Genomic DNA, 27,033 nt, shown 5'->3' on the forward strand with positions numbered 1-27,033 from the left:
GCTGGATCCAGGAACGGACAGGAATTTAAGGGTGGTCATTATGTGATCTATGCAATGAGAGAAGTGAATGATTTTGTCAACAGAATGCTGGATAGTTGTGAGGGGAGAAAGGTGAAACAATGGAAGATCAGGGAGGCGAAGATTGCAGTTGTCTAGGTGAAATATGACCAGGGTGTGGACTAAAGTTTTGTTCAGAGAGCAGAGCAGAAGTGTTGTAGTTTTGTAATGTTGTAAAGTGAGAAGTGACATGAATATGGGGAAGAAAAGAGAGTCAAGCTAAGGTTACGTACCTGCTCAACAAGGTAGTTGGTAACATTGTCCATGGATAATGAGAGTGTATGAGGAGAGGAGGGCTTGAGAATAAAGGTGAGAAGTTTGGTTGGGGGCAGAGTGAATTTGAGATGATGATGATGATGATGAAAAAACAAAGCAGAAATATTAGCAAGGCAACTGGAAATGCAGGATTGGAGGGAGGGGAAATTCAGGATAGACGGGCAGGGCTGGGTGTCATCTGTGTATAGTTAATATTGAAAGCCATGGGATCTGGTGTGCAGAAGGCCAAGAAAAGAGTGCTGAGGGGCCCCAAAAGAAAGAGGATAAGCCAAGTAAGAACTTCCTTCGATGGAAACACACTGAAAGAATGATTAGATAGATGGGTAGGAGGAGAACCATCCAAGAATGGAAACATGGAGACATAGGTCTGTATCAAACCTGGCAGAAAGTCTAGAAGAATGATGATTGAATTCTTGATCATCCCAGAGTGCAGGACACGGAATAATGGGCTCAAGTTACAGGAAGCCAGATTCCGGCTGAACATCAGGAAAAACTTCCTGACTGTAAGAGCAATACGACAGTGGAACCAATGACCTGGGGAGGTGGTGGGCTCTCCCACACTGGAGGCCTTCAAGACGAGGCTGCACAGCCATTTGTCAGGGATGCTCTGACTTGGATTCCTGCATTGAGCAGGGGGTTGGACTCGATGGCCTTGTAGGCCCCTTCCAACCCTACTATTCTATGATTCTATGAATAGAGACCATTACATTTTGTAATGAGGAGGTTACCTGTGATTTTTGTGAGGGCAGTTTCAGTGGAATTCAGCAGGTGAAACCAGATTGGAACAAGGAATCAAAAGCAGAGGTGGATGAGAGAAACTTGAGACCAAGGGTTTAAGCAGCACACTCCAGGAGTTTGCAGAGAAAGAGGTTCTCTACAACCTGCTTCCCACTATCCTAGTTTTCTACCTCTAGGAAGTTGTGTAAATAGGGGAATATTTAGACAAAAGAAATGTGCTCCCCCCCTCCAGCCTGAAGTACTATAAGTCCACACTGCCACGTTATCCTGCTGCATGTGTAGAACAGGCCTTTAGTTCACTCTCTTGGTTTATTCTCATTACAGGGCACATGTCAACATACAAGAAGTTATTTCAGTCTGTAGCATTTCATTGCCTGAGCCAAGCCAAATGAACACAGGAACAGCTAGAGAGCAGCAGCCAAAGAAAATGAATGTTTCTCCCCTCCTACTGTGGCATTTTTGGAAATAGCCACTTAAACATAAAATTCATGAATGAGCTATGTAATTGCTGAGCTATAACTTAAAGCGGATTCCTTTCAGTACTGAATTAACATAATCTTGACATTTTTATGGCTTTTCATGTAAGCAGGTTCATTATAGGTAAATGTATATAATACATAAAATAGACCACATTAATCTTTCCCCACTAGTAAAATTGCTCCTCTTATGAATTGTTATTTATATAGAGCTCTATGCAAATAAAAATTGAAAATGGTTGTTTGTTGAATGTGTAGGATTAATCGGGATCAATGAGGGTGATTACTGAGAGAGTTTCATGGAGTCAAGATCATATTTTTGTTATCTATTTTAAAAATGTATAACCCCAATACTGGATTCTCAAAGTAGCCATCCCATGTCTGAATTTGAATGTTTCCTGCTGTGACATACGAGAGAATAGGACCTCTATTTCACCAATATCTCCAAATCAGGATTTTCTGCTAACTGTCCAGATATAGAAATATCATAATTGTTTCAAACTTTTTACGAATTTTGAAAAATTAACTATAGACAAAAATAAAAATGCTTTATTTTAAATATTTATATTCTGCCTTTCTATAGCATAAATCACAGCAATTAACATAATAAATGAAAACAAACAATAAGCCCCCAGATAGTAAGTAAGGAATATACAATGTTAAAAAAACCCAAATAAAAAAAGGATCCAGGAACCAAATAAAAGCTCCCACTTCCTCACTCTCCAAAAGTCTCCCTTCTTAAATGGAAATGATTTAACACCCAGGTGGGCAGACTTGAGGTCTGCAGGATCTACTGTGTTTTTTACTGGTTCCCTGAGATCTACCAACCAGAGCCAGGTGCAAAAGGCATATACTTAGAATTAAAAAATTCTGAGCCCAGAATTTGTTTTGAAGACCAGAAGTGAATGGAGGTATGGAGGTCACAGGCCTCCCCCACACAAAAATCTACTCATGATTGCCCCAAGGTTTCTTCATTTCAGCAGTATACTTTAGGGAGGATGGGGAGTAATTTTGCTGCTGCTGTTAAAAATCAGGAGTCAGAAATCTTTGCCAGTCTATTGCAAATCACCCAGAAATCTACCATTGATCCAGATCAACCTTTAGCCCACCTCTGATTTAACATGATGCCTGAAAGACAGATGCGAGGGAACAGCACAAAGGGCTAAACTATACTCTACATTAAATATGTAGATGATCCTAACTTTCCTTTTTACCTTCATGTAAGTGCACAGGGCCCAATGCTTTGCTCAGAGGATCCCTCATAGTGAGGTATCAATGGGTGAGATTGCCTGTGCTGCCCTCAAAAATGGGGCGAGGGGATAGTCCTGCTGCCTCAGGCAGCACAGGATCTTGCAGTGGGAATGGTCCCAAAACCAGGACAGAAATCAGATTAAAATGGAACACCACTACTTCCTTGCCCACTCCAAAAATGGTATATTTGCAACAAGTCAAATGTTATTTCGCTCATCCGCATCCACTTATCAAGTGCTTCTGGGGCTAGAGCAGGAATGTATGGCTCTGCTGTTCCATGTGGTAAGCCACCAGAGCAGAGCTACAGTTTGGAGCATTTCCCTGGCCAGTAACAGGTTCCCTAGTATTGGACTGGCTCCTCCCACTCATTGGCTCTCTTTAACAGGAAGGCTTTGTGTTTAGGCTAGAACTTTGCTTGGGCAATAGCAGTTCTCTTGGCTTTGGCTTGTTCTGATGCTTGGTTTATTCCCTGTCTTGAACCCTTAGCTCCAACTCCTGGCTTGGTCTCCTGGTTTGACCTCCCAGTTTGCTTCCCTTGGCTCTGACTTCTGGATTGACCTCCTGGCTATGACCTCTCATCTGTCTCCTGGTTCCAACTCAGCTGAATAAGGCTAGGGTCCTGACACCACTGAATCATTTACAGGATCAGTCTCATGGCTGCCTCCTTTAAAGCAGCCGGGACTACTCCATCATGTAAAGAAGCATTTATAACTTCCTGGTACAACTTCATCCGTTGCCACCCACAAGGTCTTATTGGCTACATGCTGTCAGCCAGCATGGGCAAGGGTCAAACATGCATGTGGTCGGTTGCACTCACCAAGCACTCGTCTGCCCACATCCTTGAGTCAGAGCAGTTATGACAAGAAGGTGTCAAGGGAAGACCAGGCAATTGTACTGTTCTCAATGGAGCATGCAAGTGACACCCTCAAAATGCTTTGCAAATGCTTCACCAGGGCTACCTGTGCCTCCCTTAACTCATCTGGAGTAGGCCTTACCACTAGGAAGAGGCCTCTTGGGTGGTACTCTGACAACACCCATAAAGGCTGTTGTTAAGATGGTTGACAAGGAAGGAGCTCAAGCTAAAGGACCTGCACATTAGGCTTGGGATGAAATAGCCTCTGTTCCCTCCCAATTAGGCCATTCTGTGTCCTTCCCCTCAGTGGTGATTCTCAGACTGGAGTGGCCCGGATTCCCTCACATGATCTGTGGCTAAATCTAAAACAAAAATTGAGGGGCAGGGGTGGAATAGAATAGACTGCCCCGTGAATGGCACAACCAGAAGCTTAGTCAGTCTGAGCTATTGCCAACCCATCTAGTTAAATTAAGTCAACGCAGAAGGTGCATTTGGAGATTTTTTTAAAAATTAAAGATTATTTTTGCAATCCAAGACAGGAGACAGTAAACAGACAGTGTCTGAGGAAGAACTTTTACGTTGTACACATTAGATAGCTGGCGAAGACGGGTGCTCCTCTACCGCTCCACGAAAGAACAAATGCTGGGGTGGGGCTGCTCTGGAAATACACACACAAAGATTTTGCTGCTTACATTGATTCAGAGCCAATGTTTCAGATACATTAAAATATGCAGATGAAGAAATCATAAAAAGAAATTTTACACAAAATACACTGTAACGACACTTCATGGGCAGACCTCTTGCCACCATCACTCCAGTGAGCATTCCAACACTGCATGGGCTAGCACCAGTCATGTACACATCCTCTTTTGGGTCCTCGCCCAGGCGCACTGCCAGGATTGAGGGAGCCCTGGCAAGATGCCCTCTGAGATGCCATGGCACCCGCCTAGGACCTTCCCACACCGCCCTGGCTCCTTTGCTGCCCTTCTGTCTTTCTCCCCCTAACCCATCCTGATCACTTGCTTGATTCCCACTTCCCCCTGCTTATCAGACAGCAGCAGGAAGGCAAAACAGCACAGGTCCCCTTTCCTTTCTTTTTTCAAAATGATTAGAGATCGTGTCAGGGATGCTCTGACTTGGATTCCTGCATTGAGCAGGGGGTTGGACTCGATGGTCTTGTAGGCCCCTTCCAACCCTACTATTCTATGATTCTACATTGCGGACACGGCGCAGCAAAACTTTGTCACCAACAACCACCTCTGCAAAAAAAACCCCAGGGGGCAGGTAGGAAAAGGGACCCATTGGTTCCCTTCCTCCCAGTCTCTTTACCCCAGTCTCTTCTCTTCTTCCCTGCTTGACAGCAGCGGGAGCAAATGGTGGACCCTGTTGTGGCCAGGGACCCCCATATAACTTCCAGAAAGGAAAGATGGTGCTTTGGCGGTGTGCAGCCAAAAAGGTCACTGGAGCAGTGAGGGGGCTGGCCTCTTGCTGCTCCAATGCCCTCATTGGCCACACATGCCCAAAGGCAGCAAATGAATGGGTTCAGTTCACTGCCACTCTCACACTTGGGAAAATACTTTGAGTTTAAATGGTGCCTAGCTGCAGCTTCCACTGGCTGGCGCAGCATGCTTCTTTACTGTGCGCCATGGTTGCGCCACCACCAGTGCCACTTGTCTTTGGGGACGGGCAGATGAGCAATGTTGGAGATCATGAGGGCTCTTCGAAGATCATCTCACTGCTCGCCTCATGACTGATTCCTGATCATGCTTGCGATCGCTGCTCCCTCTGAGCGAACGAGAAACTTGCACAAATCAAGCAGCAATTGCAAATCTGCATAAAATCTCTTCTAAGTTGCGCAAATCTCCTAATTTGCACAGATTTCCTCCATAGACTAAAGAGGGGCTGAGAAAATGTGTGCAAATTAAGAAATTTGAGCCAATTGAAGTGGGAACAAGACATATGTGAGCACGTGTTCGACAATTTGCAGATATTTTCAGTGTGCTTGCACTCCCATTCGGACCTTTGAATGGGGCATGCTTGCATGCTTTGCGAATTAAAACAAAATTCTCATACATCTCTACTTGTCTTCCCCCTTGCCCCCCGTGGTCTGGTCCTAGTGGCACCACTGCTTCTTCCTTTCCAGTATACATGTAAAAAAGGGGGAAATTCTTGTGTGGGAGGGAAGGAGATGGGAAAATGGACAGAGAAAGGGAAACAGGCTTTCCCCATTTTGTCTGGCAGCTGGGAGCCCAAATACCTCATGTATTTTATGTCTTTTATAAGGACTATGCCCTAGAACAGGGCTCCCCAACTGGGCTCCTGAGGGCACAGATGCACCAGTGAGGCCTTTAATGGTGCCTGCAGGGTGATTTCTATGTATACAAGGCATGTATGCAAACTTCTTGGTTGTTTTTAAGTCTATGGACCTGGTTGCTCTATATTTTTAAGTCTATGGACCTCTACACATAGGGATGTACGAAAGTCACTTACCTTTTCGCAGCTTGGCTTTGCGGTGGGGGGAGGCGCTTCGCTTCTCCCCCCGAAGTTCAGGTGAGGGGGGGGAGGCGTCCCGCCTCGCCTGGCCGAAATTCAGGCCGTAATAGCGTTGCCCTTATTTTCACCGTAGTCTACGTAAATCTTTACGTAGACTAGACGTGCCAAAATAAGGAACGCAAATGGCGGCGCCCCATGGGCGCCGCCATTTGCGTACACGCTTTTTTTTTCTTTTCTTTTCAAATTCACCTGTGATAGGCTACGTGACGATTTACGTAGCCTATCACAGCTGACTTTGGAAATCTAGCCGTGACAGGCTACGTAAATCGTTACGTAGCCTATCACGGGTGTGTGTGTTTTTTTTTACTTTAGTTTTTTTTTTTTGCAATGGCGGCGGCGGTGGCAGCCGGTCGGGAGACCGGCCGCCGCCCCCGCCCGCGCCGAAACGCCGCCGAAACGCCGCCGGGACCTGCCGCCGAGAGGGACATTTGCCGAAGGTAAGTCCCGTCCCGGGGGGGGGGGCGGGGGGCCGGCGGAGAATTTCCCAACCAACTTCGGGGGGCCAAATGCGTCGGCGCTCGGCCTCCCGAAGATTCGGGGAGAAATTCTCCGCCATCCCTATCTACACATCCCCTGGCTCTCTGATTGGAGAAAGGAATAGGATATGTTGTCCTTACTCCCATTCTGTGCCTGATAGGAGCAGGTGTGAGTGGTGGCTGGCTGTGTCAGAAGGGAAAGGTAAGTGTTGCTCTTGAATGCAAACCAGCAGTATGGGGATGGGGCTGAATGGGCTGGGGTCTTTTCCATCCAAGAGGGAAGCACAGGCAGAGAGAAGGCATTTCATGCCTGCTTTCTTACCCTCCTATCTGTATTTGGGGGTGTGTGAAGGGGATGGTGCTTGGTCTCCAACCCTTTATTTTTGAGTGTTGGAAGATGTGGTGCTTGGCCTCTGTGCCCTTCTGTTTGTTTGTTGGGGATGGGTGGGTAAAGCAATGGAATTTCCAGGCAGTTCACTCATCTGCCCTGAAAGGTGGCCAAGAAATATTTTAAATCAATCAATCAATCAGTCTTAACTGGAATCTACCCTTCTGTAACTTAAGCAAATTAGATCTAGTCCTGTCCTTTGGGGCAGCAGAGAACAAATCCCTTCTGTGTAGGGATGTACGAAAATCACTTACCTTTCGGGGATTATGCTGATGGTGGGGCGGGAGGCGTTCCGTCCCTCCCCCCGGAATCCTCACCGGGGGGGAGGCGTTCCGAATCCTCACCAGGGGGGAGGCCCTTCAGGGGGGGAGGCACTCCATGGCGGAACTTTTGTACATCCCTATGTGTGATGCCTCTTCAGGTGCTGAAGTATTATGCCCCTGCCCCACCTCAGTCTATTCTTCTCCAGGCTAAACATATGTAGTTTCTTCAACTTTTCCTCACAGGACTTGTTTTCCATACTGCTGGCTATTGTCATTGCCCTCCTCTGAACCCATTCCAATTTGTCTACATCATTCTTAAAGTGAGGTGCCCCGAACTGGACACAGAGCACTCCAAATGAGATCTAACTAGTGGAATTATTATTTAATTTAATTTAATTTAGTACTGTATTTATAAAGCCACCACATAGCAGTTATTATCTGGGTGGCTCATAAACAAACATAATATTAAAATACAGTATAAAAACAATAGAAATGATTACAACTAAAAAAAAACAATCAGAAGCACAGTATTTTAAACTGAGGGGCCCAGGCTAAAAAAATGCAAGTTATTTAAAAGGGCTTGGTGAACAGAAAGGTATTTACCTGGCATCGAAAATACCATAAAAATGGCACCAGGCAAGCTTTTTTTGTTACATAACTGGGGTGCCACCACCAAAAAGACCCTCTCCTTAGACGTCACCCACTTCAGCACATTTGGTGGGGGCACTCAGAACAGGGCCTTTCAAGAAGATCTAAATGTTTGGGTAGTTACAGATGGCAGAGGGTTGTCTTTCAGGTAGTCCCAAGATTTTCAAGATTAAAACCAGCATTCTAAGTCTTGCCTAGAAAGAAGACTGGGAGCCAGTGCAGCTGACAGAAGTGTGATGTGATCAAGATGCCAAGTTCTAGTTACTAGTCTTGCTGCCCTGTTCTGGACCAATGGTGCTTTCCGAACCATTTTAAAGGCAGCCCCATATACAACATATTGCAACACTCTGCTTCTTATGATTTGGAAACCACAGTACTCTTAATGCAGCCTAAAATCTCATTCGCCTTTTTGCAGCCATGCCACATACCTGACTCATATCCAGCTCCTGATGGACTGCAATCCTGAGATCCTTTCCGCTTGTATTGTTGCCAAGCCAGGTATCCCGCATTCTATACCTACACATTTTATTTTATTTTTATTTTATTTTTTGCCAAAATATATAGTTATATAAAGATAATATGTTTTCCATATTGAATTGACATTTGAACGTCAAAGAAAATTCAGCAATGGATATATGAACTTTAGAATTCTCCTGTTGGATCAGAACCCAGATCTACCTCGGCCTGCATTCTGTTTCCAGCAATGGCTGACAAAGCGCACAAGCCCATGCAGCAAGATTTAGGTGAATGACAGCAACAACAACCACGCATCTATATAGCTAGGGATGTCAGAGAATTCCGCGACAGATCTCGGTGAGGCTGAATGCCAGTGCATTCAGCCCCCCGAAATCCATCACGGAACGGCCTGCAACCCCCCCCCCGCGGATCCCCCCGGGGACGAGACTTACCTGGGGCAGATGTTCTGGGCGGCGGCGGCTCCAGCAGCTGCTTCGGCGGCGGCGGCTGTGGCTGGTCTTCCGACCGGCTGCCGCCACCACCATTTGCAGTCTGTTTCCCCCCCCCCCCCCATAGACGTGATAGGCTACATAAAGACTTACGTAGCCTATCACTTCTGGGTAAAAAATAAAACAAAAATGCGTATGCAAATGGCGGCGGCTACAGCCACCACCATTTGCGTTCCTTATTTTTCGCTGTCTTAGTCTACGTCAATATTTACGTAGACTAAGACGGAGAAAAGAAAGGGGAACGGAAATAGCGCCCACTACGCTATTTGCGTTCCCCTTTCTTTTCTTCGTCTTAGTCTACGTAAATATTGATGTAGACTAAGACGAAGAAAAATAAGGAATGCAAATGGCGGCGTCTGTAGCCACCGCCATTTGCATATGCTTTTTTTTTTTTTACCCAGAGCCCTCTGCGGCCGGAAATCCGGCTGCGGACGACCCTGGCCTGGGCCTGGCCGGCTGCTCTGCAGAGCCGCTGTGGAGCAGAGCCGGCCGTCGAGGATTCCGGGGGGGAGGACCGGATCGCCTCCCCCCCTGTCGAGGATTCCAGGGGGAGGGACGGAATGCCTCCCCCCCCATGAAGAGAATCCGCGGAAAGGTAAGTGACTTTCGTACATCCCTATATATAGCAAAGTTGAACGTGCAAAATACTTCACATATGCTATCTTGTACTCCTTATAACAACCCTGTAGGGAAGATCAATATTATTATCCCCATTTTGCAGATCAAGAGCTGTGGGTGAGAGAGAGTGGCTTGCCTGAGGTCACCAAGTGAGTTTATCAATCATTTATGAGAATATGTATACCTTTTACTACTCATGTGGTGGCTTACAATGGCAGAATTTAGCACACCAATCAACAGGTAACGAACTACCATAAGGAAAAACAAAATAATAAAAATAGTCACGGCCACAGAAAATAATTCTACAGTCCACATCAAATTAGCTCAAAGACTTTCTTCCAAGTCATGTCTTGGATGCAAGCTGGAAAAACACAGTGAGGAGGACAAACGTATCTCAGCGAGGAGGGCATTCCACAACCTTGGTGCTGCAGTCAGATGACCTGGTCTCTCACTCCCACCTTTAGGTGGATATATCAACAGGCCTCTGTAGTTGAATGGTGTAGAGTTGGATCAGATGTCCCACCCGCACCTTTGCGAGTTGCTTGGTCACCTGCAAAGATGAGGTGGGGGACTTTTGGGAGGTGGGGGCAAGAAATGCAGTTGACTGACAAAGGGCGGCGGGGGGGGGGGGCTTCCTTCCTTACAATGTAGATGAGATTGTCCAAGGGCTTCTAAAATTGCCTCCCTTCTGTTCAGTTTGAAACTGAAGCAGTAGTTTCTCTGTGTGCTTGGTGGCCACCTTCTTTCTGTACAATGCATGTCAGCATGTATTCTATTCCTAAGGGCACTGTGGGTCCATTTTCGACTCATGCAGCAACCAGGCTGCTGATGAGCACACAGAGATGCTGTGTTTAGTTGCAACTGCTGGCCAATGTAGCTGGAACAAGGCTGGAGTGGTAGGATCATCACCTCACATAGGATAATACTCGCCTATTTTCCAAGTAATCTGCATTCAAATGTACAAAAAATTGGGGCCCGTGGGTTCCTTGATGATGCAGGTATGAGTATGGTATCAATCTTCTCATTAGAGCATGGGGAATCAAGTTTTGAATGGTGATAGGCTCAGAATCTCTTCCGTTATGAGTTACAAGGAGAGAACAAAATGGTGGTCAGAATTTTTGAAAAATTTCATTGTTATTGGAAAATAGTTATTATGGCCTATTTTTGTTATTACTTGCATTGTAAATTGTTTATTGAGGCATATATTGCCAAAAAAGTGCAGACATCAAAGTATAAAAACCACATGGTGCCTAAATTACCCAAATTACATAATGTAGTCCAGCACCTTAAGGATTTAAAAACAAAAAGTAACAAGTTATAGTTTGCACTGATGTTTGAGAAAGGCCATCTCAACAACGTACTTAAAGTCATCTCAGATCCAAGTCTTTTGTGTTTGGAAAAAAAGTCAAGATCCAAAATAGCCTCATTTATTACATGAGGCCAAACAGTAAATTCTTTACCATCATCTTTAGCACCACAATAATCATCACCCTAGTGAGAAATACCAATCAAGTCATCTACTTCTTCATATTCAACTTCTCTCGAATTGTCACACCAATCAGGGTCTCCTTCAAAATTGCACATTTCTGTTCACTTGAGACCAGTAGCCTGACAGATGCATGGAAGAGAACACTTCCTTTGTGTGCAGGAGCAGAGACAACGTTCCATGTATAAGGTCCAGAGCACAGGCATTGTACACACAGCTGGTTTGTATGTATTCCCAACTTTTCTCCATCCTAGTTATGGGGTGGAGGAATATTAGGATGCTGAATGATGTCACGATTCCACTGGAGAGTCTGAAGGTGAGCCCTTTGTAGGGCTGGGTGGAGTGATCCTTTGGTTGGAGGAAGGCTATCACCATGACATTGTTTTTGGTGAATAACCACCACCTCACAGCTCCTATATCAGTCATTGTTATTTTGGGGATGTACAGTTGGCACACAAAGGCTTCTAAAGCATGCCTGAGATCTTCAGGAAGAGAGGGACTGGTGCCCAGTTTGGCCAAAGCTTCTAGTAGCTCACTGTTCACCAAATTAAAGGCCTTCCACCACTTTGGTTTCCCCATATTAGCAAATGAACCCGTTACACCTGCGCCAGACAGTGCATGTAATCCAGGGAGTGCAGAGGCTTTCAGTGGTCCCAGTGCTTTGGAGATAGGAGCTATCTCAACGTACCTTTCATTCCATGACCAAAAGAAATGCCAAACTCTGGTGGAGGAATGGGAGATCGCCTGAGTGCCACAACCATAACGTCAGCGTCAGGAGAGTGCCCATGCACGACTCTGGTTCCGTTGCATGCCAAATGCACTCCGTCTTAGTGTCCGTCTCCTCCTGTGGACTGAAAAGGGATGAAACATCCGCACCATGTGATGCAGGCGCAGTGTCTCTGCAACGGACACCATGCATTTTCCCCTTCGCTTTACTGACCCGAATGAGGTGTTCAGCAAGGAATGCAGTCAATCCATCTTCTGTTTTATCTTGGGCCAATAGTTTACTCATGGGAGTGTTTGACATTTTTGTTTCAGGTAAGAGTTTGTACTAGATTGGCTTTCATGCTCTTTGTCGAATCTCTCTCATTTCACGTTTTAGGGAGTCAGTTTTGCACCAGTCAAAAACCACATGAACATCACTGCAGATGCGGAATTTTTCACCCATCCATTTGCAAAAGTGTGCTCCAAGGTCTTGACATGTTGTCACAGAAGAAGGCTTGTTGTGAATGTGAAGAATAGCCACGCCACCTACCATTGCTACTTTTTCTTGAGGTGGATTAATTCCCTCACAGGAAACAGCCATTGTAGAACTACCTTCATCTGCATCTTGGCCAGATGGATTAGGTAAAGATTCCAGTACTGCCATAAGTATATATGTATCTAGCCAGGCAATGCTGCATCTTCCCATCAGCAGCAAACGAAGATTGTGTAAGTGCTGAAAATTCATACTGACTTAGGTTTGACTTAATGTCTATGTCCGATCTGCTTCTTGATGCAATTAATAATTTTGAAATCAAAGACACGTCAGTCTTTACAGCTACTGTTTTCTCTTTCAGAGCAACGTTTACTTTCTTTGCTACTGATTTACATGTTTTCAGCTCACATTTTTTCATTGGGGCCCAGAAGTTTACATTATTGGTCTGCACTCGCTGCTGCAGAAAACTATCTAACAATTCTTTACCAACTTCTGCCACGTGGTCCAAGGAAACCTGCACTTCTTTGAGTGAGAATGTGAATAAGCTGTTCACTTTTACATTAAAAGGGGTTTGTCAACATTTGAAAGGCTTGCTTGAGTTTCAATATGTTGGAATCCTGACGTTGTTGAATTTAAGGGAAACTTCATGATTTTTTGTTGTTGTTCTGAAGTACTTCTCCCAATCATTTTTTTCTGTTTCATTTGCAATTCAAGGTGATTCCGGATTAGCAAGGAAAAGGCGATTCCTAGCATTGCCATTAAGTGTCACACCAACTAGTCCTCTTTGGGCTTTGAGCTTTCTATTTTGATGCTCAAGTGCTTCATCAGCTCCAAGAGCACAGAATGGCACCACACTTCTGTTAACCACCCACTTCCCTTCCATGAAATGCTCCCAAATGTAGGGATGGCAGAGAATTCCGCCACGGATCTCGGTGAGGCCGAATGCCAGTGCATTTGGCCCCCCGAAATCTGTGGCAAAATGGCCTGCCCCCCCACCCCCCCATGGATCCCCCCCAGGACGAGACTTACCTGGGGCGGATCTTCCAGGTGGTGGTGGCTCCGGCGGCAGCTTCGGCGGCAGTGGCTGCAGCGGCTGGTCTTCCGACCGGCTGCCGCCACCGCCTTTTTCAGTTTTTTTTTTTTACAGAGACGTGATGGGCTACATAAGTTTTTACGTAGCCTAAAATGGGTAAAAAAAAAGGCGTACGCAAATGGCGGTGGCTACGGCCGCCACCATTTGCGTACGCCATTTTTTTTTTTACCCAGACGTGATAGGCTACGCAAATGGTAGCGGCTATGGCTGCCGCCATTTGCGTTCCTTATTTTGGGCCATCTTAGTTTATGTAAATATTTACGTAGACTAAGACGGCGAAAATAAGAGGAACGCAAATAGCGTCCGCTACGCTATTTGCGTTCCCCTTATTTTCGTCATCTTAATCTACGTAAATATTTACGTAGATTAAGATGACGAAAATAAGGGGAACGCAAATAGCGTAGCGGACGCTATTTGCGTTCCTCTTATTTTCGCCGTCTTAGTCTACGTAAATATTTACATAAACTAAGATGGCCCAAAATAAGGAACGCAAATGGCGGCAGCCGTAGCCGCCGCCATTTGCATACGCGGTTTTGTTTTTGTTTTTTCCCCCAGAGCCCTCCACGGCCGGAAATCCGGCTGCGGACGGCTCTGGCCTGGCTGGGCCTGGCCAGCTGCTCCGCAGAGCTGCCACGGAGCACAGCCGGCCACGGAGGATTCTGGGGGGGGAGGAACAGATCGCCCCCCCCATCGAGGATTCTGGGGGGAGGGACGGAACGCCTCCCCCCCCATCAACATAATCCGCGAAAGGTAATGTTTCGTACATCCCTACCCAAATGTCCGGATCACTTAACTTCAGCTTACCCATTTCAGAAAGGTACAAAGAAGAAATCATCCGTGCATAATTTTGTCTATGGGATGCAAAGAAGTACTTGTTAAATTGATGAAGGCAGGTCAAGCCTGGCATCCAGTCTGATGTTCTTACAGCCCTGATGAAGCAGGTGGGTTTTGTCTCCCCCAGGGGGACTGGGGGCTGGTTGCCCTTCATGGGGGCAAGGGAGGAATTGTTTTCCAGGTTACATAGACTGGCCGAGTGTGACTTATATTTTTTCCTCCCTTAGGAGGAGCAGTCATGGAGTACAGGGGGGCTCTGGTTTTTCCTGCACTGAACCGAGGGTTGGACAAGAAGGCCTACAAGGCCCCTTCCAAGTTCCAACTCTATGTTGCTATGATTCTGTATTCGTAGTTCACTATATAGTACTGTATATACTTGCAACAGACATGCTGAGAGAAAATGGACAGCCAGCGAGGACAGATTCCCCGTGCTTATGAGACCAGGAGGTCTGAGTCAGTGGGAACCGGAGGAGGAGGGCAAGGGTGACTGGTAGCCCCCTCCGCTCTGGTACTGAGGCCACAGATGGGCCTAGAGCTGAGCGGAGGGCTGACACAAAAGTGGGGGCACCCAGGGCCATCTGAGGATCTGACTCCCAAGTGTCCACAATAACAATTTTTAGAACATTTTATGTAGGGATGTATGAAAGTCACTTACCTTTTCGAAGGGTGACATTCGCGGTGGGGGGGAGGCGCTCTGTCCCTTCCCCCGAAATTCTCTCCGGCCGGCTCCACTCTGCGGGGATTCTGCAGAGCCGCCAGCCAGGGCCGCCCGCAGCCGGACATCCGGACATCTGGGATGCAAATGGTGGCCGCCATAGCCGCTGACATTTGCATCCCTGTATTTTGCCGTGATAGGCTACGTAAATATTTATGTAGCCTATCACAGCAAAAAAACAAACAAACACCGAACGCAAATGGCAGCGGCTATGGCTGGCGTTCCCTTTTTTTTTTTTGCGTTTCCTTTTTTTTTTTGCCGTGATAGGTTACGTAAATATTTACGTAGCCTATTACGGCGGGGGGGAAAAGGGAACACAAATGGCAGCCACTACGCCATTTGTGCCCCTCTTTTGCCGTAATAGCCTACGTAAATATTTACGTAGGCTATCATGGCAAAAAAAAAAAGGGAACGCAAATGGCAGCTGCCGTAGCCGCCGCTATTTGCGTTCCCTTTTTTTCCCCCACGATAGGCTACGTAAATACTTACGCAGCCTATCACGGCTACCGCAGGGACGCAAATGGCATCCCTGCGGTAGCCGTGATAGGCTGCATAAGTATTTATGTAGCCTATTACGGCTATAGTGATAAAGCAAATGGCGGCCGCAGCCACCATTCGCAAGTCAGCACGAATGGCAGCAGGTAGGTGTCCCGTTTCGCGTGCCTTTCGCGGAGTGGGGGGCGGGGGGCTTCGTTCCGCCATGGATTTCGGGGAGCCGAATGCACTGGCATTCGGCCTCACTGAGATCCATGGCAGAATTCTCTGACATCCCTAATTTTATGAGGAACAATTTTGATAATAGCCAATTTTGTCATAGGAGCAACAGTTAACAAGATAAAGAGGAAAAACAGTTTTAGGCGGTGGCCACTTTATTTTCATTAAAAATTCAGTTCCCCATGCTCTAACGAGAAGATTGGAACCACACTCATACCTGTATCAAGGAACCCACAAATAAACAGAAAAATTTTAGGCGGTGGCCATTTTGTTTTCTCCCTGTAACTCATAACGTAAGAGGTTTTTAGCCTATCACCATTCAAAACTCAATTCCCCAAGCTCTAACAAGAAGGTTGGTACCTCACTCATACTTGTATCATCAAGGAATCCACAGGCCCCAATTCTTGTACACTTGAATGAATGCAGACTACAGGTCCAGCAAAGGCTTTTTAAGAAGTCACCACAACAGCCTAGGGCCGTACAAAAAGTTCTAAGTTTCAAACATTTGGCTCAAAAATTATTGGGGAGTGAAAAGGAGCATCCAAAACTGGGAGGGGGACTGGTGGAGGCCCCCCATTATTGGAGGCAGAAGTGGTGGTTTCTCTCTCTTTCGCCTTTGTTTTTGCTGCCAGATATGGTCCCCTTGGTGGTTATGACCCACCATTCCTCATCCCCAGAATGCCCCTGGAATGACACCATATCACAACATAGCATCATGGTGACGCTTTTGGGGAGGAAAGTGGTTGCCATTTGGAAGACAGAGAAGCTGCCTCACCACTGTTGCAGGAGCAAAAATACAGGAGAAAAAAACCTCTACCACTGCTACAAATGGTCCCCTTGCAACTTTTCCAAGCATGTCACTCATCCTGAAAACTTAAAATGGTCTCCCATGTCCACTGCCCACAAATGGGGTGGCATTCTGGCTAAATCCTACAGCAGCCTGCTTGATGATGCCCCTCTTTGCATTAGCGAAGTACAGCAAGGATCAAGAGCAAAAGCAGTTGTCCTCACTTCTCTAGAAGTCTTGTCCATTTCTCCAGGTTTGCACAAACTGAAAAAGTATCCATAGCTATGGATATTGTAAGCCATAGCTATGCTGAGAGCTAAATATCTAACTGTGGAATCCAGGTGAGAGCCAATACGAGCAAATTAATCTGCAATGTTTACTACACCAGCACACATCTGCAATGTGTACACACCCACACACCCATCCACACACCTACCCACCTTTTAAGGGGAGATTAATGGATAGCTAGTGCAAAGGCCCATGTAATTGTTTAATGTTATATGGACATATATGAACTTGCCTTATAATAAGACATGCCACTGATGCATTTAGCCCAGTATTGTATGTTGCAAGTGACCTCAGGCTGAGGTTTTTCCCAGCCTTATGTTGGGAACATTTGTGTTATAAGAACATTATTTGTGGTTATTTTATTTTTTAACTTCTCATAGTATCTATGGAAACATAAATTCAACAGTCACCCTGTTCCTGAGGAACAAGTGAACTGCTTTCCTTGCTCCTTCCCTAAATTGGTACCCTTAGTAAACTGGCAAGGGGAGAACTTAACCTTGATCTTCCAGGTCCAAACTTTCAGCTCTGCATCCACTGAGGCTTGCTCTCTCTGAGCTTCCTAAAACATCTGGCTGGGATGATAAATGCTGGATCAACTTCATATATATGAGTTGAAGTTTGGAGGAAGAAGCTTTTAGGGACACCATGACACTGGAGTGCTCAAAGTCAGTAACCACATTTCCCAGGCAATGGGAATTTGGCATAATGTCACAAACCAGGCAAATCAGGGCAGGGTCAAAGTGTACAAGCAACTGGCACATTCTGAGCGTTTACTGAAGGCTTTCTCCTGACTTAATGGGGAACTGAGGTCAAAGAGGAGGAACCAGATAAGCATACGGCCCTATTCCCTCTATCATCGTTTCTATTCCTATGATCCAGCCTGGGTCATAAACCTATTATACACCACTCCATGGCCCAAAGTAAAACAAAAACCTGCAGGTACTCTTGTTTCCTCCCCAAGTGGATGTAGAAGACGGAGAGTTCATATTCCACTTCATAGATTCTGTTTCAGGGTTCTAGTCCTTGGACCGCACTAGCTCACAGTGCATTTTGAACAGAAAAAGAGAACAGATTTGCATTCACCCCAAATTCATTGTTCTTCCAGTTAGTCTGGCTTCTGCTAGAAATAAAAGCAAACGTATTTTGCTCAGCAATGAAGTGTGCATTTATTTATGCAAGTCTGTATTTATTTTGCTCAGACTTGCCCTGTGCCTATGATCATGCTCTAAAGGCTTCAGCTTTACTGCTCTAGTTTTCTTAGCATTTTTGCCCATAGTAAATGCTACCACATGGTTGCTTTGGCTGAGCATGTTATCACTTGTTTGTCTATAAATGTGGAATGACTTATGTTAATATGAATGTCAATTGTAACTGTAAATACCACAAGAGATTGCCATATAATTATGAAAATATCTAATAGATATATTTTTCAAAATGCAACACAGCTGTCTTTTGCACACTTTTTCCATTTGTTGATTCCGGTCTGTCCCAGTTTTTATTGGGGCGGGGGGGTTGCTTTGCCTTTCCCCTTGCCTTGTAGCATACAACTTTTTTCCATTTAAATAATAAATGGAAGACAAAAATAGGGCAATTCCTAATCCCATCTAAATTATAAAGAGACATCAGATTACAAATATAAATGGAAGCTAATGCCAACAACTAGATCATGTTGGAAATAATTGTCCAAATACATTTAAGAGAACCTGTCAATGGCTACAGACTGTAATTTAAAGCTAACTACTTATGCCGAAGCTATGAAAGGTTCAGCCAAATGGCATGCATCTAATATTGGAAAGGGGCCCCATTCTCATTTTGAAGATCTCCATGTATTCTTTGAATAGAACCACAAGCAGCTCAAACACCATCCACAACAATGCAAGTAATTTGTAACTGTAAGAGCAAAAAGCAGGTCATTTTTGTCCAACTTACCAATAATTCAATATAGAACAGTACAAACTGAGCATAAAACACTATGTTACAAACAGTGGTTATTCACAGCCAAAAAAGGCTGTTTGATAGTTCTATTACATAAACACAGCAGAATCAGGGGCAGCTCCAGGGATGGCAAAATCAAGGATTTTCAGGGGCCTAAGACCAGCACAGTGCAGGCTATCCTCACTTTGCACAAAGAAGCCTGAGTCAGAGGGGATTCTGATTTGAATGTCCTCTCTCACCTGGGCTAAGATGGCTCCCATAGGATGCTTTTCCATAGATCTAATATTAAGATAACTTTTTAAACACACACACACACAAACTTTCTGTTTGCTGACATTTTTTGTTTTTGTTTTTTATGTTCCTCACTTAATAAGTGACATATGTTAAGTGACATAATCTCCAGGTCTTTGCAGTACAAGCATTGAGTGCTATAGAGATAAGAACAATGGCAGCAGAACAGTGGATTGGGAGCTAGACTCTTAGGGCTCCTTCACACGGACCTTTTATCCTGCTAATGAGATGGCTCCTTCACAGATGTTTGCAGGCCCTTTAGATGATGCTGCAAACCTCCAGGGCATCTCCCACCCTAAATTACCTTTGTTCCATTTTTAAATAGATCACAGATAATGAGCTATCAAATTACCCCATTTGGGTTCTGCTTGAGTTCCTTCCGTGAAAAAGGAAAAGTTGCAAGAAGAGGAGCGAGATCAATGAAACATATGGAAGACTGAGATAAGGGGGAGAAGGAGAAGGAGGGGGAAGGGAGGAGGGGAAAGGAAGGACCTGCAAAGGGAGTCGGTTGTGATCTTGCATTTAAAACGGAAGCAAAAAATCCCTGTTTTAAAAACAGGATTTTTTAATAGGGATGTACGAAAGTCACTTACCTTGAACGAAAACTGATTCGCGGTGGGGGGGAGGCGCTCCGTCCCTCCCCCCGAAATTCTGGCCAAGGCGGGAGGCACTCCGTCCCTCCCCCCGAAATTCTGGCCAGGGGGGAGGCGCTCCGTCCCTCCCCCCCGAAATTCTGGCCGGGAGGGAGGCGCTCCGTCCCTCCACCCCTGAATCCTGGCCGGCCGAGCCGCCGCTGTTTGCGTCCCTGCAGTCAGCCGTGATAGGCTACGTAAATGTTTACGTAGCCTACCACGGCTGAGTAAAACAACAACAACAACAACACGCGTACACAAATGGCGGCGCCCATGGGCGCTGCCATTTGCGTACGCGCGGTTTTGTTTTGTTTTTTTACTCAGCTGTGGTAGGCTATGTAAACATTTACATAGCCTATCACGGTATTTTAACCTATCACGGTATCACGGTCGCCGCCGCCAGGAGGATTCGCCCAAGGTAAGTCCCGTCCCGGGGGGGGCAGGGGGGAGAGACCATTTCGCCACCAATTTCGGGGGGCCGAATGCGCTGGCATTCGGCCTCCCCGAGATTCATGGCGAAATTCTCTGACATCCCTACTGGTGTAGAGATGTTCTTAGTGTTGGCATTAGGATACATCTTGCCTACTATTGCAGTCTGGCCCCACTGTCTTTACTAAGGCAGCAAAAGCATATTGTAGGGGGCACAGTACTGCAAAACAAGGGGAGCTGACAGAGAATGGAGGAAGGTAAAGCTACCAGCAACACTTTGCACCGCATGCTAAAGACAAAACATGGATTAGGGGGTGGAATGATAGGGAATGCATTATTTATTGATTGATCCACAGGATGTGGACAGGGCCCTTCGAGAGGTGAGACCTACCACATGTGTGCTTGACCCTTGGTCTTCCGGGCTTATAAAAGAAGTCAGGCAGGGGAAGGGCAAGTGGGTAAGAGTACTGGCAAACATCCTCTACTAGCTGCCCAGGTTATCCAGTTGTCGCTAATGGCCAGGAGTGTGTTTGCACAGCTAAGACTAGTATGCCAACTGCACCCATTCCTGGAGATGTCAGACCTGGCCACGGTGACACATGTTTTAGTCACATCCCATTTGAATAACTGTAATGTGTTTCTGCCTTTGAAAATTGTTTGGATTTTACCAACTCTGAGCGAGTGGATCATGAAAATGATGGAACTGATGGAACTGGCAGAGATGGCAAAACTTACTATTATAATTAAAGAAGGGTCAACAACTAAATTTATGTTAGATTGGAAACCTTTTATAGAATTTGTACAAGAAATAAAGAAAAATGATATCTATGTATGTGGATTTTGAACTTTGAGATGGTTGATTCTCTTTTTTCTGTTGTTGTTAAAATTAGGAGAAAGGAGATAATGTTTGTGAACTCAGTGTATGATATACAACTAAGACAAGAACTAGAGAATAATAATAAGCATTTGTTGTGTAAGGGGAGCCAAAGGTAGATTCTTACAATCTTAAGAGATATTTTAGTGTATGTGTATTGTTGTTGTGTTTCTGTTGTTGTTGTGTTTTGTTTTTCTTAAAAAAAAAGAAAAAAAGAAAATTGTTTGGAAACATCAGCTGGTCTACAACACTATTGATGGGAGCTAGTTATAGGGAGCGTGCAACTCCCTTCTTGCAACAGCTTCACTGGATATAGGTTTGTTTCTGGGCACAAGTTAAAGTACTGGTTATGTCTTATATAGCCCTATATGGCTTGGGATGAGGCTATTTGAAAAACACATTCTCCGCTATGAGCCTGCCCAGGTTTTGAGGTCCTCAGGTTTTGATGCCCTTCTCTCTGTCCCATTGCCATCTGAGGCACAGTTGCTAGCATCATGAGAGAGATCCTTCTTGGTGGCTTCCCCCAGGCTTTGGAATCTCCTGACCTGGGAGGGCAGGCTAGATGCATTTCTCATGTCCTTCTGCCAGCAGACAAAGACTTCTTCAGATAGACTTTATTTTTAAACTGACTTGTTTGCTGATGTAGCTTTTAATGGGTAGGTTCTATTTATTTCTTAATGTTATGGATGCCTTTTTAACTGTGTTTTTAATTTATTTGTTTTTATGATTTAACCATGATTTTGTATCTTATCTTTATTTAACTGGAGAGAGTGGAGGACAGAAAGGCCTGGCGTGCTATGGTCCATGGGGTCACGAAGAGTCGGACACGACTTAACGACTGAACAACAAGCCACCTTTAGGACTATTTAGGGGAAAGCCAGGAGATAAATAAAATAATAAATAAATTTATTTTGACAGCTCTTTTCATTTCAATAGGACTTGCACAATTTAAATTCTGATGGACTAGGCCCCATATAAGTATGTGTGGAGAGATGCAGGTGTGCCATTTGGATTTTCTCCCTTGGGCATCTAAACATTTCAGGCAGTCCTGCAAACTGCATTATTTCAGTGGAGATTACGTTTTTTCAACAAGAAAAAGATGTTAACTGAAGGTGTAAAGTTTGAACTCACACCATCCCTGGCTGGGGACTGAAAACAGTTCCAAACAGAGCCATCTTTGTCCACACACATTTCTTTTGCCTCACTATTTTCTCCAAAGCCCCCACAAAACTGATTTCTTTGAAGCCCTACAAGCACCTGCAAAACCTGTTTGACCAGGGGAGACAAGGGGACAAAAAGAAATAAATATACACGCCACAGACATTGATGGCTCTATCATGACACTTTCTTCAACTCTCTTATCCCTTTCTTCAATTGCCTCCATCCCTTTCATCAAAATATGGCAGCATCTTCTCGGCTTGCTACTGAATTCCAGTTCAACTCCACTTTCTTGATCTCCCCCAGCAGTTTAAAACAACATTCTCTTCCATATATAAAAATGGCATCTCCAGCAAAGCAGCCAACTACTGAAACTTAGATTTCATCACCTTGAAAGCAAGACATTCGTGATCCCTTCAGTGCTTCAGGTTTCAGACAGAACCGCCCAGTATAGAACACAATTTTGTGCTACTGATAGGACATGGGCTCAAGATGCAAATATTCCTGCATTGAGCCAAAGTTTGCGTAATGTGAGTGGCATTTAAATGGTTAATGCCCCTAACTAACCCTATATTAATTTCAGCAAATATCTTCGAGATATTAGGATATTCTTTCCATATTTTGATATCTCAAAGATTTAAAGTAAAAAACGCCAAGATACAATCTTCAAGTCACATAGATCAGTTGTAACTTTGGGGAAGGGCAGAGGGCTTAAAACACACACACCTTACCTTATCCTCCAGCCGGATCAGTCTGGCTCCTACAGTATAATATCCTTTGTCTACCCCCTTTTCTAAATTAAAAAAGGGAGGGCACTCAGTTATATGGCTGAAAAAAAATGCAGCTAGTTGATTGCAGCGAATTGAATTAGGTTCTAGTCAGAAGCTGGTAGGAAGCTAACTTGCAATACGATTACAACTAGAAATATATCGCCATAACAGATCATATTTGTAAACCAGATGAATCCAAAGAAATGCATATTTACTGGGGCGTAACTGAAAGGTACAGCAGATGCTATGCATGTGTAACATCCTAAGTTCAGTCCCTGACGCCTCCAGTTAAAACTGTCTCAGCATGGCTGGGAAAGACCCCTGCTTAAGGCCTTGGGGTGCAGCTGCCAGTGAGAGTAGACACTGGACTGGACTAAACAGACCAAGACATGACACAGATCCTGGCTAGAGATGGACAAGCCCCACCCCACTTGCGCTGCCCTTGGGAAAGTTTTTGAAAAGGGACAGTAGGCTGTGGGAAGATTACAAAGCCCAAGGACCAGCCTGTGTCTTTCTTCAGATGTACTGTGCAGCAGTGTGCCAGGACAAGGCAGAGGGAGAGAAGCCCCCCCTTCCCCTCCCCTCATGCACCACCACCACATCCTGTGCTGCTGTCAGTGGCCAAGAAAGTAACGGGATGGGGGGAGAAGGTGCTTTGGGGGCCGGGCTTGGTATTTTGCGGGTGGAAGGGAAGCCAGGAATCCTTTCCAGCTTGGATTTTAATCTGAGCCAGAGAATAATTCACCCTCCCTCTACCTACACAATTTGTCAGTTGATGCAACTTGCAGTTATATACCTGGAAGGAAGAGGCCGGGTTTTCCTAGGGAATGATCCAACCTGAAAAGAAGATAATTTGCTCACATTAGAATTTTACCCGGTAGATTTCCAGTATGATGCATATTGCAGTAATAACTGCAGGAATGTTTTGTGATCTATAGAGAGCAAGCCAAGATCCTATACAGGTGTGTGCAGGACCCCATTCTTATCCCACGTTTGGTACTGCGGGATCCAAAATAACTCTAGCCACTTTTCCACATAGTCCCCAAACGTGGAAGGGACAGTGAGACTTCACCCGCCAGCCCTGTGCCCAACACTGGCCCTGACATCTGCACATTTAGTGTGACCAAAAGGAGAGTCTGCAAATCCACTTGTTCAGGAACCGCGCGTGATTCAGGTTACTAACCATGTGGAGGGCCCGTGTACATACAGCTATGCGCAAGTGGCTGTGTCTTTTCAGACATCGTGCTGAGTGGGGACACTGAAGGTGACACATGGTGTCCCATTTCCCCCTGAATGTGCTGGGTGGAGGTGTGGAGGAGTTCCATCTGAAAGCTGTATAGATATCCTATTTTTGTCATATTTGATATAAGCAAAGGCAAGAATACAAGTCCATCTTCACTTTCTGTATAGTACAGATGACATAGGCATTTGGTATGCCCGCAATCTATGCAATCAAAGTTTCCCATCACAGACTCCTCTTTCATCCACCCTACTTCAACAGACGCAACTGTTTAAAAAGATCATGTTCCTTCTTGTCTGTCACTGTGGGCCTGGTATTTCCAAGATCAACCTGGATATATTTCATGCTAATAAATAATAGTAACAATAATAGTAACAATAATAGAGAAAGAGGGCACACACACAATAATATCCTTCAAACAATGATGTATGGAATGCTACTATTATCATCTCCAGATCACTTAGTGAATTCACAGCAGGGGCAAAATTTGAACCAGGGACTTCCTTATTCATAACTCAGCCTCTTGGTCATTGTACTGCGCTAACTTTCAGCATACTTGGTTTGCTGACAATAGAATTCTGGGATTCTGCGGTTGGGGGGGACTTAAGAGATTTTTGTGTTGTAAGAACTGCCGAGTATTTTAATTGTTTTTAATAGCAAGGGATTTTTGTTTCCTGTATGTACATTGGGGAAACATAATATATGCAGCATTTCTTAAGGCGAGGATTAATATCTTTTTCCTTTCAGAGTGTCACATGCATAGGTGCAAGGGTGTTACCCAGAAAAAGGTTTCAAAATTCCTCAGCTGATGTGCTCCAACAAGATCTCACTCAAAAGCCCATTTAAAGATGTGCTGCCATAGAGAAAAAGATTCCGTTTACCTGAAGTTCTTTGGGGATCTATGAACTTTCCAATTACACCTTAAAGAGTCAGCTGCCTAGCTCAAAACTGCCCCTCGGAACAGCTAAGCTAATGGCACACAGAGCTTGTGACGTGTCACATCAGAGCAAAACAGACACTGGCATCGAGGAAGGCAGAGCAGTCACAGAGGAGATTGAACAAAGCACCTGGGCAAATTCATGAAGGACAGAGCTATCAGTTGCTATTATTCGCAGAAGCTGAATTGAACCTCCATGTTCAGAGGTTGTATACTTCTGAATACTAGATTCTGAGGACAAACAAGAAAGTAGGGCTATTGCCTTGTGTGTGTGTGTTGGGGGCGGGGGGGGGGGCGGCTGCTAGCCCTGTTGACAAACAGCAGGCTGGTTCCGTTGCCCCCAGAGCAGGAGGGAGAGTCACAGTGGTCATAGGACAGCAGAGTGAAGGACTTTGGCCCAGTTGCTGCAACGATGGCTGGTCTCTCTCTCTCCCCTGGGGACCCAGGGCTGCAGAGAGTAGGGAATGTTGGATCCCCTCCCAGGACATCTTCATGCATTGTCTGTATACTCCCTAAAGGCGACTTGTGGGCTGCTGTTAGAAACTAAACGTTGGACTAGGCAGACATTTGGTTAGATCCAGTATGGCTCTTCCTTTCCGTTCCTTTCCTTTCCTTTCCTTTCCTTTCCTTTCCTTTCCTTTCCTTTCCTTTCCTTTCCTTTCCTTTCCTTTCCTTATGTTTTAAAGAAGAAGTTAAAGTTTAAGATAAGATAAAGGTTCATGAAGCTCTTTAGACAGAGAAAAAGATGCCAGGCTCCTGCTCCTTCCCAGTGAGGCTGTGCTCTTCAACACAGTTTCCCTGTTTCCCTTGGAAGTTAAACTGAACAGAACAAAAGTTGCTTTTCATCCCGTCTAGTTAATTTGACCACTCTCTTCTTGCCTAGAGGTTCACATTTAGGAATTAGGCAAACAGACTTTTCCACCTGCAGCAAGACTTCCTTTCCCTTCCCTCCTCCTCTGTTAAGTGTGCACAACCAAGGAAACATTAAACAGTGATCTGACAAAGTGGGCTCTGGTCCATGAAAGGTTATGGTACAGTAAGGCTGCAATCCCATACTCATTACCCTGAACTCAGTGGGGCTTACCTTTGAGTAGATGCCCACAGGATCGCACTGTAAATGTGTTAGTCTCCAAGGTGCCATAAGATTCTATGTTGTTTTCACTAAAAGGTACGCTATCCTCTCCTTTCTACTGAGAACTGGCGTAGCATAGTGCTTAGGATGGTGAGCTACCTCAGGAAGCCTCCCGTTTCAATCTTATCTCTGCCAACAAGGTTCTCTGTCTGCCATATCGGGATAATTGTACTGGGCAATCTTACAGGGTTGATGTAAAGTTTCAAGAAAATAATAATGTATGTGTAGTGCTTTGAACCCTTGTAAGCACTATTCTACAGAGACTTTCAAAAGTTGTGTATGTTTTAATGATTCCTGTGAACAATGTTTTAATTGCCATTTATAACTAAAATGTATATCCCTCTTTTCTAGCCCACAGGCCCTTGAAGAAACAGAGAAACCATCTCACTAGATAGTGTAGTGTACCTTCTTTGGAGTTCTTTTATCCGAACCATCATATTGAGGTGCCCTTGAGAGTATTGTTCAATGACATCACGCACATCATAAGGCTTCCGAGCTTGCTGAGAAAGACAACAAATAAAAACAGAAAAGATGAGAGATTCCCTATTTTTCCTCACCCATTTGAGCCACATAGATATTAATACTACAGATACCTAAAGATGTGTACAGTGGTTTATTGTGCTTCTATATTATCTTGACATAATCCTTACAACAACTCCGTAGTAGCTCAGTAGTAGTATTCTGAACTACTACAAGCTCAGTAGTAGAATTATAATCATGCCCTGCTACAGTTGGGGGTGGGCAGGAATGGCAGAGAATGGCTTCCCTAAGGCCACCTAGTGAGTTCATAGCAAATGTGACATTCGAACGAGGGACTTCCCAATTTGTAGCTTACTATACAACCTCAAAATGTTATACAACAGAGCCTCTTTTATACATGTTTTTTGTATAATTTTTTTGCTGCTGTTCTCTGTTATTTCTTGCTACTTTTTTACTATTTCAGTGTTAGATTATAACT

General features: G+C 44.9%; 1 protein-coding gene across 1 annotated transcript in view; it reads right to left on the minus strand.

Annotated features, from left to right (window-relative positions):
• LOC146340295 (potassium voltage-gated channel subfamily KQT member 1-like) overlaps positions 1-27,033 on the minus strand; it is a 474,824-nt gene that overhangs the window by 214,028 nt on the left and 233,763 nt on the right. Inside the window, 3 exon segments of the mRNA XM_084811380.1 lie at positions 22,728-22,789; positions 23,563-23,603; positions 26,481-26,575. Of these exon segments, the coding sequence (XP_084667506.1) occupies positions 22,728-22,789; positions 23,563-23,603; positions 26,481-26,575 (198 nt within the window).

This window comes from Heloderma suspectum, chromosome 7 (genome assembly GCF_057233095.1).
Source record: "Heloderma suspectum isolate Gila_16-S chromosome 7, 16-S_ref, whole genome shotgun sequence".
Lineage (NCBI taxonomy): Eukaryota > Metazoa > Chordata > Lepidosauria > Squamata > Helodermatidae > Heloderma > Heloderma suspectum.